This window comes from Bactrocera dorsalis, chromosome 1 (assembly GCF_023373825.1).
Source record: "Bactrocera dorsalis isolate Fly_Bdor chromosome 1, ASM2337382v1, whole genome shotgun sequence".
Lineage (NCBI taxonomy): Eukaryota > Metazoa > Arthropoda > Insecta > Diptera > Tephritidae > Bactrocera > Bactrocera dorsalis.
In genome coordinates this window covers 69,474,941-69,491,592 of record NC_064303.1, presented here as the reverse complement: position 1 = coordinate 69,491,592, position 16,652 = coordinate 69,474,941, and the positions used below count along the sequence as shown (strand labels likewise).

Sequence of the window (16,652 nt, the reverse complement as noted above, 5' to 3'; positions counted from 1 at the left end):
AATATAATCTATGTATATAAATAAAACTGAATCGCCAAAATGTATGTACGCTCATAACGTTCATACGACTGAACCAAATTTGATAATTCTTTTTTTAAAATGTTCGTTGAGGTTCAGGGATGGTTTCTGCGGAGAGAAAATTCGAATAATTGCCGGAAAACCCTTAAAAACAGCCCTTTTCTTTTTCTCATACCAACGAAGCAATGTTTGTTCGTTAGTAACGCTAAGAGAACGGCTAATCCAATATTGATGAAATTTTAAGAGGTTGCTCGTTGTGGATCAGCGAAGGTTTAGAAATAAAAATATCTTATACTTTTCATGAAAAGTCGGCAAATTAGATAATTAAAAAAATTAACTTTTTTCCATAAACATTTTTTTTTTTTAATTTTTGTTTGTTTTGTTTTTCAATATTTTGATTTGTAAATTATTTGAATAGTTCAATTTCGGTCGCTTGCTTTTTTATTCCGGCTATTCAAAAGAAAAATTATTGAAAATTATTCAGTGAAAACTTTACGTGTGTTTCACACAAAGATGTCAATTGCAGATTGAAATTTGTTACGAAGCCATCAAGAGATCGCCCCAATATCGGTCGGTGTTCTTTTTGCCATCAAAGTATGGCAGCCCAAGGCAAGGCAAGAAGTACTCCCAGGATGCGGTGACATACGTGCGGAATTATGGATCGCGGTCAATCAGTAAACAAACGTCACGATGTCACAGCACGACTTTTCAAACAATTACGATGTTTGATTGACTTTAGCTAGATGTACTCTGTTGAGTGGCAAAATAAAAGTTTTCCGCGCGCACACATTCGTCTTTGGATGATGCTTACGACAGATCAAATTGATGAAATCATTTCTCTGGAAATTCCTGATGTAGAGAAAGATCCAGTATTATACGAAGTGGTGGAAACCAATATGGTTCATGGACCTTGCGGACACTACAATCCCTTTTCGGTTTGTATGTCTGACAATAAATGCACGAAACACTATCCACGTGATTTTCTTTCGGAAACACAAACTGGAAATGATGGATATCAACTCTATCGGCGTCGCTCACCAGATAAGAGAACATTCAGCATTCAACTTAGAAGAGTGAATATCGAACACATGGATCGTGCTATATTCGCCACTATTGTCTGATTCACATTCAAAACTCATATCAATGTTGAGTATTGTTGTTTGGTAAAATCGATCAAGTGCGTTTGTAAGTACGTCACCAAGGGAAGAAAAATGGCGGTTATTGGTCTTGAACGATACGGTCCATACGTGAACTGCAATAAAGCGCTTTGTAGGATATTTAATTTTGCAATTCATGAACGTTTTCCGATTGTTGTGCTTCTCGCAATTAATGTGGAGATTGGCCAAAGAGTTTATTTCAGCCCAGAGAATACATTACAGCCAGTGGTAACACCGCCAGCAAAAAAATTAACATTGACGAGTTTTTTTTTCAACTTTCGTCAGTGATCCGCTTACGAGAACATTGCTCTATTCGAAAATACCTTGCATTCATGGAATGCATTGTCGAAGAAATAGTTACGTAGAAAGCAAGACAACCAGTAGATGGACATTCAGGTGTGTTTTTAACTAATGCATTAGGATGAATTTACACAAACCACCCGAAAAACGATGATTGCTTCTACCTTCGGTTGCTATTGATTAATGTACGCGGTTCAACTGCATTTGAGTCATTGCGTACTGTGAATGGTACGGTGTGTGCAATTACAATTGCTGGAACACGACAATCAGTGGAAACAAACGTTGAACGATGTGATAGCTACTTCGAATGCAAATGAAGATCGCACACTTTTCGCGACAATCATTTCGACATATCAGCCTTCAAATCCGCGTCAATTGTGAGATACGACCAAAAATGACATTGCCGAAGACATTTTACATCGTATTCGCTAAAAATTGAAATGAGTCAATTCCGGTTGATGCTTCCGGTGGTTTGATATCAATTCCATCTGCCGTTTATCAATTCACGAAGGATGAACTCATCACCAATGTAATACAAAGGGCAGAATGCTTGATTGGAAGAATTTCTTTGAGTTCCAACGATTTGTCATTTCAGTTCAAACATATTCATTTTCCACTGAAAATTGCATTTGAGATGACACTCAACAGGACACAAGGATAGTCGCATAGTGTGTGCTATAAGTTTGAAAATGCTATGTTTTTCACACGGCCAGATATACGTGGCGTGCTCACGAGTTGGAAAACCATATTTTCTGTACACCGGAACAGAGACCAAAAAATGTTGTTTACCAAGCTGCGTTACATTGAAAACAAAAAAAATGAAATAATAAATTCAACTTTAATAACACATAATTTCACGCAGGACAACGGCTGCGGGGCCAGCTAGTCTATATAAATAAAAATGAATCGCCAAAATCTATGTACGCCCATAACTTTCATATGACTGAACCAAATTTGATAATTCTTTTTTTAAAATGTTCGTTGAGGTTCAGGGATGGTTTCTGTGGAGAGAAAATTCGAATAATTGCCGGAAAATCAGGAAGGACAAAGGAATGTTTGTTCGTTAGTAACGCTAAGAGAATATCTTATACTTTTCATGAAAAGTCGCAAATTGGATAATTCCATAAAGTAACTTTTTTCCATAAAATTTTTTTTTTTCAATTTTTGTTTGTTTTGTTTTTCAATATTTTGATTTGTAAATTATTTGAATAGTTCAATTTCGGTCGCTTGCTTTTTTATTCCGGCTATTCAAAAGAAAAATTATTGAAAATTATTCAGTGAAATCTTTACGTGTGTTTCACACAAAGACGTCAATTGCAAATTGAAATTTGTTACGAAGCCACCAAGAGGTCGCCCTAATATCGGTCCATCAAAGTAGGGCCGCCCAAGGCAAGGCAAGGCAAGAAGTACTCCCAGGATGCGGTGACATACGTGCGGAATTATGGATCGCGGTCAATCAGCAAGCGATCGTCACGATGTCACAGCACGACTTTTCAAAAAACAGTTATTCTTTTTTGGATGGTGGATGGTTGTCACACCAGATCAAAATTATGAACTCATTTCTGCGGAAATTAATGATGCAGAGAAAGATCCAGTATTATATGAAGTGATGAAAACCAATATGGTTCATGGACCTTGCGGACACCACAATCCCACTTCGGTTCAGTTATTGGGTTTGAACGACACGGTCGTTACGTGAACTGAAATAAAGCGCTTTGTATGATATTTACTTTTGCAATTTATGAATGCTTTCCGACTGTTGTGCGTCTCGAAGTTAATTTGGAGAATGACCAAAGAGTCTATTTCAACCCAGAGAATACAGTACAGTCAACAGAAACACCACCAGCAACAAAATTAACATTGGCGAGTTTTTTCTCAACTTCCGTCAGTGATCCGTTTGCTCTATTCGAAATACCTTGATATTATACATGGGATGCATCATCGAAGAAATAGTTACGCAGAAAGCAGGGTCATCCAGTTGATGGATAGCCAGGTGTGTTCTCAACTAATGCATTAGATCGAACTTACACAATTCACCCGAAAATCGACGATTGCTTCTACCTTCGGTTGCTATTGATTAATGTACGCGGTTAAAATTCATTTGAGTTATTGCATACTGTGAATGGTACTGTGTATGCAACTTTTTGAGAAGCAAGCCAGCAATTACAATTGCTGGAATATGATGATCACTGGAATCAAACGAAAGACGATGCGATGGCTACTTCGAATGCCACTGAAGTTCGCACGCATTTCACGATGATCAGCCTTCAAATCTGCGTTATGGGATACGACCAAAAATTACATTTCCGAAGGCATTTTAAATTGTATACGCTAAGAATTGGAAATGGGTCAATAGTGGTCTGATATCAATCCCATATACCGTTTATCAATTCACGAAAGATGGACTCATTACGAATGTTTATACGAACATTCGCCAAATTGTCGTAAGTACGATTCCTTGAGTGTACGGGCAACCTTAGCTGCCACAAATACCTATGTTGTTGACTTAAACTGGAAAATTCAAAATCAAATTCCAGGAGACTTGCGGTCATACAAATCGATTGATCGTCTTGACAATGAAGACGACACCGTGAATTACCAGTGGAATTTCTATATTCTTTGGAGAGGCACACAAAACTTAGGTGAATTGCTTCCTTGAACAACTTATCAAATACATCAACGGAATAATTTTGTGCAAATTTTTTTTGCAGCTGCCTTCAGTTCGGCCTCATATCATGCAAAAATTGAAGTGAGAACGTTTTTTTTTAATTTTACTTATTTCTTTTTACTTTACGCACATACATTTCAAATTCGCAAGAAAGCTTTCTATAGTTCTAATATATAGCGGCGATGGTGGCATTGATGTCTTGAAGAACTAAGTTTCTTAAACTGATTGAAGAAAGATTTTAAACCATGTGAAGATCATCAAAACTTACTCAAATTTTATCATATGAAGTATTTCGAAATTTCTTCAATTTCTCCACGAATTTCTGCCGGAATGTTTAGTTTCTTAAGTTCTTTCAATGCGTTTATCGATGCGAGAATAATTTTCGCAAGTGGCTTGACAGCATCGATTTTTCTTTGTAAAGGGTGATTTTTTAAGAGCTTGATAACTTTTTAAAAAAAAAAAACGCATAAAATTTGCAAAATCTCATCGGTTCTTTATTTGAAACGTTAGATTGGTTCATGACATTTACTTTTTGAAGATAATTTCATTTAAATGTTGACCGCGGCTGCGTCTTAGGTGGTCCATTCGGAAAGTCCAATTTTGGGCAACTTTTTCGAGCATTTCGGCCGGAATAGCCCGAATTTCTTCGGAAATGTTGTCTTCCAAAGCTGGAATAGTTGCTGGCTTATTTCTGTAGACTTTAGACTTGACGTAGCCCCACAAAAAATAGTCTAAAGGCGTTAAATCGCATGATCTTGGTGGCCAACTTACGGGTCCATTTCTTGAGATGAATTGTTGTCCGAAGTTTTCCCTCAAAATGGCCATAGAATCGCGAGCTGTGTGGCATGTAGCGCCATCTTGTTGAAACCACATGTCAACCAAGTTCAGTTCTTCCATTTTTGGCAACAAAAAGTTTGTTAGCATCGAACGATAGCGATCGCCATTCACCGTAACGTTGCGTCCAACAGCATCTTTGAAAAAATACGGTCCAATGATTCCACCAGCGTACAAACCACACCAAACAGTGCATTTTTCGGGATGCATGGGCAGTTCTTGAACGGCTTCTGGTTGCTCTTCACCCCAAATGCGGCAATTTTGCTTATTTACGTAGCCATTCAACCAGAAATGAGCCTCATCGCTGAACAAAATTTGTCGATAAAAAAGCGCGAAACACATTTCGAACCGAACACTGATTTTGGTAATAAAATTCAATGATTTGCAAGCGTTGCTCGTTAGTAAGTCTATTCATGATGAAATGTCAAAGCATACTGAGCATCTTTCTCTTTGACACCATGTCTGAAATCCCACGTGATCTGTCAAATACTAATGCATGAAAATCCTAACCTCAAAAAAATCACCCGTTATATGAGTGCAACTTTAAACGCGTTTTTCTCAAAACGACATTTTTAAAATTGCTGACATTATAACTCAACGACAAATTAACCGATCGACTTCAATTTAATTGTTGAATACATTTATTATACAACGACCCACGATCGCTAAATTTTTGGAAATACCCTAAACGAGAATTTGACACACCCCAATAGTGACAATCTAACTAAACGAACTGACAAAATAGAAATGAAATACTCATTTCATTTTAAATCAAAAGTTAATGTTTCTTGAAATACATACAGAAGATAAAATAGTGGCCTGAGGTTGTACTGGCTTAAATAGAAAACTATAAAAATCTCAAATGAGAAATCCGTATTTCTGTGCTGATTAAAGAAACTTTATTTCGCGTCGCTCTGTTATATATACTCGTAGAAATATTTACTAACGTATAACGAAATGATAATGTGTGCTTTATATAATTTATTCAAATATTATGTCAAATGTGAACAAAATTTTTTGGCTAATATAGAGTAATACATTTTACGAGTAGTTTAGTTCCTACTAAAAGAATGAATGTCAACTATGTAAGCATTATTTTCATTTTCTAAAGGAATTCTACTTTACAAAATTGGCTTATATTCAGTAAGCCAAGTTTATAAACAGTGTAAAAGTTTATAAAAGTAAGTTTGGGAAGATTCAAATCGAAAACTATGACTCTTTTTAAATTAGGCTTTTGCGTAAGAATCAGCACCAGCTCTCCTTGTATGTACAAAACACATCGAGGTGTCCGCAGGAATTAAATTAAAATCATTTGTACCATTTTCATTGTCATTTAGGTATGTGATTCTAATGCAAGGCATACACATATCAATTAGTTGTTTGATTGAGTTGGGCTAGAAATTGCCCTAGTCGCTACACACGACACAACTTTTAATACAATTTTGAGGCCAACTTCATTTTGAATATTCACTTCGTTGCTTAAAAATGAGCTCGGAAGTTGTTGCTTTACTTATTACATATGACGCGCTCTCTTCGACAGCCGAAATAAAATGGCGAAATCGTTCGAAATCGCACGACCAACCCAAACACTATTCAACTAACACAACCAACTTCACAAAATATCAAAAAATTTTGATTTTCATCCAACCAGTTGATTCAACTCATATAACTGCCCCATATACGTAGCAATCAGTTGTTCAATTCGTTGAAGTTGATACAATAATTGGTGCATGTATGCCTTGCATAATATTTAAGGAAAAACTGTGAAGGTAAAGATAAAAATATTTACGAATCATGTATGTACATTCGTGTTACATGTTGTATTAATTGAAGTATTAAAACAAATATTATGTAATATGAAAATCTATGTACATAATACACAAAATAAAAATGTATACATACACAAAACTACCCTCTATACCTATAACATTTTATGCAAACTTATGTACCCATTTTTCTTCAAACCAGTTTGATAAGAAAATTTTCAGAGCTGTTGACTACTGCTATCTTGTTAATGTTCTTCGTTGCTCTAAATTTTTGAATAAACATATTTCAGTTGTATTCGTTATCTAAATAAAACTATATTTGCTCACGAATTTTGGATTATGAACGCTGTTTCATATTTGTCGGGTTTTGTCTTTTGTTGATATGCATGACGGATTTAAAATAATTATAAAGAAACAGATAAACGATATCCACTTATACAGTGGCTTTAAAAAATAACGTTTCCCATTGCACGATTAATTCGCTGAAAACTGTTTTACATTTTTGCAAATTAAAACACGTTCAATTACGATCACTGACGAGTACAATACGGTCAATATTTTCGATCTTTTCAAAATAATCAAGTGGGATAATAGGGATGTACCATATACAGTGGCGGACAAAAGTCTACATACACCCCCTGTTTTCTTCGATGTGAGAGTACAAAAAGTTTTTAGAAAAATGTATTTATACAGTTTTATTCTAATATTTATTATAATAGCAATTAACTAAAAAAAATCCATTATTTAACATAAAACAACAAATTTATGGAAGAAAAACTCAAAAATTGCTTTGACAAAAGTCTACATACAGTTCAAATCTCATACTTTGTACATTGTTATATTAACAGTAAGGTAACGTTAGCCTTTTTCTTTTATTTCAATATGTTTATTGTTTGATATTTATTGAATTTAGTTGTGGTTTAAACACTTCAATAGCTATAATGGCTCCGTGAAATGAAATATCAATTGATGTAAGAAATTTGGTGATAAAAGAAAGAAAAGAAAAAAAATCATTTGGTGAAATTTCTAAAATTTTAAACTTGAGTCGAGCAACAGTACAGACAATTCTAAAAAACTTTAAAAATAATGGTTCCAACGAAAATAAACCGCGCAGTGGACCCCCAAAAAAACAATCTCGTAGATACGTCAGCCTGATTCTCAACGAAGTAGATCAAAATCCAAAAGTAAATGCTGCAAATATAGCCGAACGCATAGCGAGTACGTCACAAATGAGTATCCAACCAAGAGCAATAAAAAAAAACTCTAAACGATAACGGATTCCACAGTAGAACACCACGGAAGAAACCTTTTATTTCTGAAAAAATCGGAAAATTCGTTTAAAGTTCGCCAAAAAACACAAAGAAAAGGAAATGGATTTTTGGAAAAAAGTTTCATTTACAGATGATTCTAAATTCACTCTTTTTGGTAGTGATGAAAGTGCTAAAATTTGATGGAAAACTAACGCCACGCTAGAACCGAAGAACGTAGTATCAATTGTGAAGCTCGGTGGCGGCAGCGTAATGGTTTGGGCAGTTGTTGCGGCCTCTGGAGTTAGAAATTCGGACTTTATTGAAGGTGAAATGGGCGGTTATAAGTATAAGTCTCTGTTGGAACATAATTTGAAGCCTTTGGTGGATAATTTAGAGCTCGGTTCCGGTTGGATATTTCAACAAGATAACGATCCGATGCATGCGGCGCAAATTGTCAAGGATTGGTTGCTTTATTATACTCCAAGTCAATTAAATACACCACCTCAAAGTCCAAATATGAATATTATTGAACATGTCTGGGAGATTTTGGAGCGTAGAATTAGAAAGAACCAAATTTCTAGCTCTGCTCTACTCTAAGAGCGCATATTGGGACCTTGGAACAGCATTACATTTGAAGCGTTGACAAATTTAGCAGAATCAATGCCACGGCGTCTTGAAGCAGTTATAGATACCAATGGGGACCCAACTAAATACTAAAACGTCTTAATAACTAGCATTTTTTGCAGTTTTTCGCACTGAACTAAGATATTTTTGTACTGTATGTAGACTTTTGTCAACACAATATTTGAGTTTTTATTCCATAAATTTGTAGTTTTATATTAATTAATGGATTTTTTAAGTTTGTTGTTATTAGAAAGAAGATTAGAATAAAACTGTATCAACACATTTTTCTAAAAAGTTTTAGTACTCTCACATCGAAGAAAACAGGGGGTGTATGTAGACTTTTGTCCGCCACTGTATATATGTAAGTATATATAAATGATCAGGGTGATGAAACAAGTTGAAATCCAAGTGACTGTCTACCTGGTTTTTGTAAACTATAAGATATTTTGATGAAACTTGTTATGCGCGTTTCTTGTTAAAAATTACTAAAACCGCGACAAATCAACAACTAAATACGTCAGAGACATAAAATTTTACGCTCGAGGTAGAATGAGAAGACTTTATACGGTATCAATATCCGACGACGGGCACCCCCCACAAAATATATGTATATCTCAAGACCAGTTTGACCAATTTGAACCAAGTTTGGTACCGACAATCCTCTGATATGTTTACGTTACAGTATGAAAATGGCGAAACCGAACTGTAGCTACGTATACTTTCCATAAAACACAATTTTAAATTCTATCTGATTCTTTCCATTCGATTGTAAAAATTAAGAAGAAATTGATATAACGGGATAAAACTTTGCTCGAATCATGCCTTTAGAGTATGCCACCATATGGCCAAAAATTGTCTAAATACAACAAAAACTGTTCAGGCCTCTAGATACCAAATATTTGGACCCCAGTACCTATAGTCGAAAATATTTCCTGATAGTAGTATGTATGTCTGTGTGCTACACATGGGTTTAATCGGGTCAAAGCTTCCCTTAGTTTCTATATAACTAATCTAAATATTTTTGAACTTCCGGATGACTTTATACCGCATATATCGAACAAATGAAAGAACATAGTTTTCTTATAACGGTGTAATACTTGTGCTTAGAATGAATAAAATCCTTATGTACCTGTAAGGTACTTCGTTGTCTTTAATCTTTGCAAGTTGCAAGAGTATAAAATATTCGATTACACCCGAACTTTGCTATTCCTTACTTTTTGTTTATGTTGTTGTGCCCACATCTATATAAATAAAAATGAATCGCCAAAATGTATGTACGCTCATAACTTTCATACGACTAAACCAAATTTGATAATTCTTTTTTTAAAACGTTCGCTGAGGTTCAGGGATGGTTTCTGCGGAGAGAAAATTCGAATAATTGCCGGAAAACCCCTAAAAACAGCCCTTTTCTTTTTCTCATACCAACGAAGCAATGTTTGTTCGTTAGTAACGCTAAGAGAACGGCTGAACCAATATTGATGAAATTTTAAGAGGTTGTTCGTTGTGGATCAAGGAAGGTTCAGAAATAAAAATATCTTATACTTTTCATGAAAAGTCGGCAAACTGGATAATTCCAAAAAGTAACTTTTTTCCATAAACATTTTTTTTCAATTTTTGTTTGTTTTGTTTTTCAATATTTTGAATTGTAAATTATTTGAATAGTTCAATTTCGGTCGCTTGCTTTTTCATTCCGGCTATTCAAAAGAAAAATTATTGAAAATTATTCAGTGAAAACTTTACGAGTGTTTCACACAAAGACGTCAATTGCAAATTGACATTTGTTACGAAGCCACCAAGAGGTCGCCCTAATATCGGTCCATCAAAGTATGGCAGCCCAAGGCAAGGCAAGGCAAGAAGTACTCCCAGGATGCGGTGACATACGTGCGGAATTATGGATAGCGGTCAATCAGCAAGCGATCGTCACGATGTCACAGCACGACTTTTCAAAAAACAGTTACGATGTTTCATGGACTTTATCTTGGAGTAGTGTAGGTATATGTGGTGCTGTTAGATGCTAAATGTACTCTGTTGAGTGGCAAAAGAGAGATTTCTCGCACGTACATATTCTTCTTTGGGTGGTGGATGGTTGTCACACCAGATCAAATTGATGAACTCATTTCTGCGGAAATTAATGATGCAGGGAAAGATCCAGTACTATATGTAGTGATGAAAACCAATATGGTTCATGGACCTTGCGGACACCACAATCCCACTTCGGTTTGTATGTCTGACAAATTAAACTGGAAAATTCAAAATCAAATTCCAGGAGACTTGCGGTCATACAAATCGATCGATCGTCTTGACAATGAAGACGACACCGTGAATTACCAGTGGAATTTCTAAATTCTTTGGAGAGGTCTGGTATGCCACCGCATCATCGCAATCGGATTGTGACGCACCTATCAAATATGAGGGGCAGAATGCTTGATTCTACGGATTTCTTTTGAGTTCTAACGATTTGCCATTTCAGTTCAAAAGTATTCCGTTTCCAGTGAAAATTGAATTTAAACTGGCGATCAACAGGATAGTCGCATAGTGGAGTGGCATACATTTGGAAATGCTATGTTTTTCACACGGCCAGATATACGTGGCGTGCTCAAGAGTTGGAAAACCATCTTCTCTGTACATTTACGTACCGGAACAGAAACCAAAAAATTTTGTTTATCAAGCTGCGTTACATTGAAGAAAAATGTAGACAAGTAGCAAAATATGATTATCAATACAATATGAATTTTTGTCTTTCATTTCAAAACACATAATTTCACGCAGGACAACGACAATTTTGTTTCAATCACTTCCAATTTGTTTGTGACTGCCGTCATTTGTTTTTGCTCTTGCAACATATTGCTACAGAGTATAATAGTTTTGTTCTTTTAACGTTTGCAGGTATCACCTAAGCCTAATCGATATACAAGGTGCGTTCCAAAGTAAACAAGAATCTTTTTGAATCTAGCGCCTCCTGGTGGCGCAATCTATATGTCGACTAGTGCGTTAGAATCTGCTATCTTATCGATCGTCCAGTGAGAATTTCATGACATTTTATTGATTGGAAGTGAAGTTATTTCGTTTTAAGTGTCAGTATGTTTGTGTTATCGGTGCGAAAATGAGCTCCGAACAAAGGGTCAACATTTAATTTTGTTTTACAATTGGCAAAAGTTTTACCGAAACCTTTCAATTGATGAAACAAGTTTATGGCGATGATTGCCTATCCCGTAGCAGAGTGCACGAGTGGTTTCAACGTTTTCAAAGTGGTTGTGAGGACATAAATGGCGATCAACATGTGGGCCAATCAAAATCCGCGATCACCGGAATTTCCATCGAAACTGTGCGTGAATTCATCAAAAATCAGCGGAAAGCATTATTGAAATTCATGGAAATGGAATTTAACATCTCCAAAACATCGATTTATCATATTTTAACCGAGCATTTGGGCTTACGAAAGGCGTGTTCACGGTTTGTTCCGCACAAATTGACTGACGACCAAAAGTAGCTTAGAATCCAACATTCGAAGGACATCATTAAAGAGGTTTATTTGACCAAAATTACATTTTAAGCATGAACTACTCGACGTATTCACCTGATATGGCATCGTGCGACTTCTCCTTTTTCGGAAAAATGCATTTGCACATGAAAGGAAAGCGTTATGCAGACGTAGAGGCCAACGAGCTAAAACATTCGTTCGACAGGAGATTATTTTGAATAAAATAAATTGATTTTGCCGAAAAAATCATTTGTTCTGATTTTTGTTAAGTCCAGTTGACTCCCTGTCTTTTCATCCGTGCAAGCTCTAACTTAAATAAAAATTGAGTTATCTGGATGAAACTTGGCACACATGTTCCTTGGGAAAAAATTTGGGGTTCATAGATGGGCGTAATCGAATCACTGCCACGCCCAGAAACCGCCGTTAAAGACAACATACAAAGTGTCATAACTAAACACTTAAGTAAGCTATGGAACTGTAATTTGGTACAGGGGATTACAGATTGACAATACTAGGTCAAATTCATTTCTTATATTTTTTTATGCCATTAAACCACAAATGCTCTTATAATCGATTTCATTGCTCTGTTTTACAACATATCGTTAAACTTCACATTCTAAGATTGGTTCTTGGTAGGTTTTACAGTAATCATAGTAAAAAGATCACATAACACAGGCAGATTAGATAATATCAAAAAATTAGAATTAATGAGACTTATACAATAGTTTTTACAAAAAATTATTTCACCAATCCTCACAATTCTTTAGAATATTTCAAAATAGGCTCCTTCTGCGTCGGTGCTGCGCGCAAGCGTGATTTCCAAGGCATCGTTTAAGGGATTCTCCGGAACTTTCTTGCATGCTGCTTGGATCCCCTCTGTCGTCTAAAAATGCTTAGCTTTTACTGGCCTTTTCAGGCAAGGAAACAAAAAAGTCCGTAGGGCCAGATCTGGGCTGTAGGGCGGCCGCGGAAGCGTTGGGATGCCGGCATTAGTTAGGTAGCTGTTCACAAGAAGGGCGGGGTGAGATGAGACATTGTTGTGCTGCAACTTCCAGTCGACTGCGATATCTTTTCGGACTCGATTGTTAGTTAATTTGAGTCTCTTGACTTTCACGTAAAACTTAGCATTGACGGGTTTTCCAGGAGGAACAAATTCATGGTGAACGATGCCTGTGATGTCAAAAAAGATAATAAACATTGTTTTCACTTTGGATTTGCTCATTCATCACCGACCTCTACTCGAACCTTCAAAAAGACCTGGTGCCACCTAAACACACCATTTATTGCTAAAGCAACATCCGGGTAAGCCTGCTAGAACATATTAAACGTCTTTGTCGCAGATTTACCGAGTTTCACACAGAATTTAATCGTGTACCCCTGCTCTAACGAACACTGCATTTTTGGCTTGCACACTCACAGAAACACGTCGCGCAAAAATTTCAAATGCTTGTACTGCCTCTCCAGGCGCTCGGAGACAACTGACAAGGCTATCGTTCGTTAGCTACGCACGCCCTTTACCGAAACCAGTCGTTGCGCGTACGTTCGGAAAGTACAGTCGCGGCGGAAGAAAATCGGTCCTATTACTTTTCGGACAAACCTTGTAATAATTACATATGTATGCATATAAATACATTTTTATATGTGATTGTTCCGGTAAAATTTGATTGTGATAGTGATAATTATTATCATATGTATGTACCTATAAACATACCTATTCACTTATTTAAAATGGAATTTAGTACCCTCAAACTTGTAAATCCATATTATTCAAAAATTATTTAAGCCTTGATTTCCAAAAATTAATTTTTTACTTTTCCCCTTCTATTCATAAAATATTGTTATCCTCATCAAATTTCTAAACGGCTCAAGAGCTCAAACTTGTGCTTCTATAGTTCGAAACTGCCTGGTCGACGCCATTTTGATGACAAATCGTGAGCTCAAGGGCAATATATTTAAAGTTTATTATCAGTAGCTATTAGATTACAATTACAAAAATTATGAGAGGAGTGTTATTGCAGAAGCCAAAGGATTTGGATTGATCATCATAAGTTAGTCAAAAACAAATTGGAAGATAAATCGAAACAATTTATTGTACTCGTATATGTCAGATTGAGCTATCTACTTATAATCTGCACACTCCACTTAATTAGCGAAAAATTCGCTGGAAATATGGAGCGACTTACAAACACTTCCAAATACTTAACAATTGTTGCCACATGAGTTCCATCCGAACGTTTATTTTCGAAAGCTAATCAGACGGTGAGCAAAGAAAATTGTATACAATTTTAAACGTTGAAAAAATTTACATTTTTGCAAATCGTAGGAAATTAGTATTGGAGTTTGTAAATACTATTTTTATAAACTTAAACTACTGAATACCATCATTTTTAAATTCTTTAATAAAAAGTGTTAAATTTTATTTAGCAAAGTTTTTTTTAATAACGTTATGTATCTCGCATAATTATAATTCGTAAGTATATATAAAAAATAAATAAATGTAACTTAATTTGAAGTTTTAATGTTTTTAAATCAATTTCTTATTAATTGTGGTAAAGCACATCATATCGCCTTTTCCGCAGAAGGTGCAGTAAAAATTGGCGGTTAAAGTAGTACTAGCACTTCTTCAGATTTGAGGAGGTACGACTCCAGTTAGACAAGAATTTGAAAATTTTCCACATCTTGACCATTCTGGTGGAGATATTGCATGACTTGAGGTGTTCCACCTATTTCGTCCGCTTATGCTGATCTACCAGTTGTTGAATCTCCAAATTTAGATCTCTTATAAGGGGATCAATGCTATAACTACTGTTTCAGCTCCAAAATTTGATAGTGAGTCATGCTGGTTTATCTCCGTGAGTTCCTTGTTGGCCACTAGACTGGAGTGGCGTCGCATCGCGCTAACTACAATTTTGTTGGCAGCATACTGCAACATGTCGTGTGGAACACTCCGTACGTGTCTTAACCCTCTCATGCCCAAAGTGAGCGATGCTAAAAAATATTTGAGTACTGATATGCTTTAATCGCGATCATAATATGAACCGACCAAAAAGTCCTAGGAGTCCTGGTTTGAGAGTTTCAGGATGTTGCCTATAGGAAATGACGTGTTTGACAAAGTACTGAGGTCAAACTTGAATTAATTTTTTTTCATATTTTTTGTTTTATTCTAATCTCTTACCTGTATTTAGTTATAAAATTCACTTGCTAACAAAAAAAGAAAATAAAAAATATTTTATTAAAATTTTTATTTTATTATTTTGCACAGGCTATTTAAAAAAATGTTTGATCACATGTAGACATAGACACAATAAGTTCAAAATTGAACAATTTCAAGACTTTTCGTTGATACTTGGTATATGCATCGCAAAACCTTATTTATAACAGCTTAAGTACAATGCTGCCTATGGCTGAATAGGATATCTCCAACCATAGGCGATGTAATATAATCTAACCGAGGTAGAATTACGGTGGGGCCTTTGGGGCAAACAAACCAGAGCAATTCCTTCAGTCGCGGGTCAGAAAGATATAGAGCCATCCTACTGCTAGGTTTTGCTGTAAAACTAATAGCAGTATTAGCATACTACTTATCGATCTTAACAGGATTAGATCCTGGAAATAACAGCTGTTGGCCGGATAAAATCTCCGTCAATTTCAGTATAGTAGAATGTAAAAAATATTCTATCCGAATTTCAACACCAAATTTTGGAGATTTTCTAACATTTTCGGTAAAAGGTCAGCTAGATATAATCGCTGTGGCCAAAAAATAAGGCATTTGAATTTAAACTGCGCACGTCGAAGGATTTGGAGAATTATTTATTTTTGGTTGGTAGTACTGTCAGCCACATTTACGTCAAATTTCATGTCAAAATATTCATTAGTGTTTGAGATACGTGTCGTTTTGTGAGCTGCTAAAAGTGAGTTTTTCGTTTTTTGCGATGTCGAAATTTGTTGAGCAAAGAATTTGCATTAAATTTTGTTTACGGAATCAATTTTCAGCGCCGGATACGTTGAGGATAGTGCAGAAAGCCTTTGGTGATGAGGCTATGTCTAAAAAAATGTTTACAAGTGGTATAGTGAGTTCCAGGCCGGCCGTGAACGTGTCGAAGACGAAGAGCGTCCAGGGCGACCATCAACCTCAACCGACGAAGCGCACGTTCAACAAATCAAAGATTTGGTGTTGAAAAACCGTTAGAGACCTTGCTGATAAAGTTGGTATATCGAAAGGCTCAGCCAATACCATTTTGAAGAATGTTTTGGGCCTCAAGTGCATCAAATCTCGACTGGTACCGAAAACATTGAATTTTTTGGAAAAAAGGGCGTCGCGTTGAAGTGTGTGAAACAATGCTTTCCGACTACCAGGGTGTCATGAAATGCATTATAACTGGCGATGAGACTTGGATCTATCGTGCCAAAAGAGAGCCGAGACCAAAAAAGAGCCAAAGTCGCTTAAAAATCAAGGTCATGTTGACTGTTTTCTTCGATTATCGTGGTGTTATGCATTATTAATTCCTTCCAACTGGTGAAATAGTCAACAAGGAATATTATTTGAACGTTATG

The 16,652-nt window shown here is 35.9% G+C and overlaps 1 protein-coding gene across 4 annotated transcripts in view; it reads left to right on the top strand.

The window, feature by feature from the left end:
* Positions 1-16,652, top strand: part of LOC105233475 (homeotic protein caudal) — a 128,588-nt gene that overhangs the window by 33,734 nt on the left and 78,202 nt on the right. Inside the window, exon 2 of one of the 4 annotated variants that reach the window (XM_049445972.1) lies at positions 11,504-11,912. The exons of the other annotated variants lie outside the window; for them this stretch is intronic. Coding sequence (XP_049301929.1) covers positions 11,504-11,514 — 11 coding nt within the window. The 3' untranslated portion in view covers positions 11,515-11,912. Of the gene's footprint in view, positions 1-11,503; positions 11,913-16,652 lie in introns of those variants that run through there. 4 annotated transcript variants of the gene reach the window in all.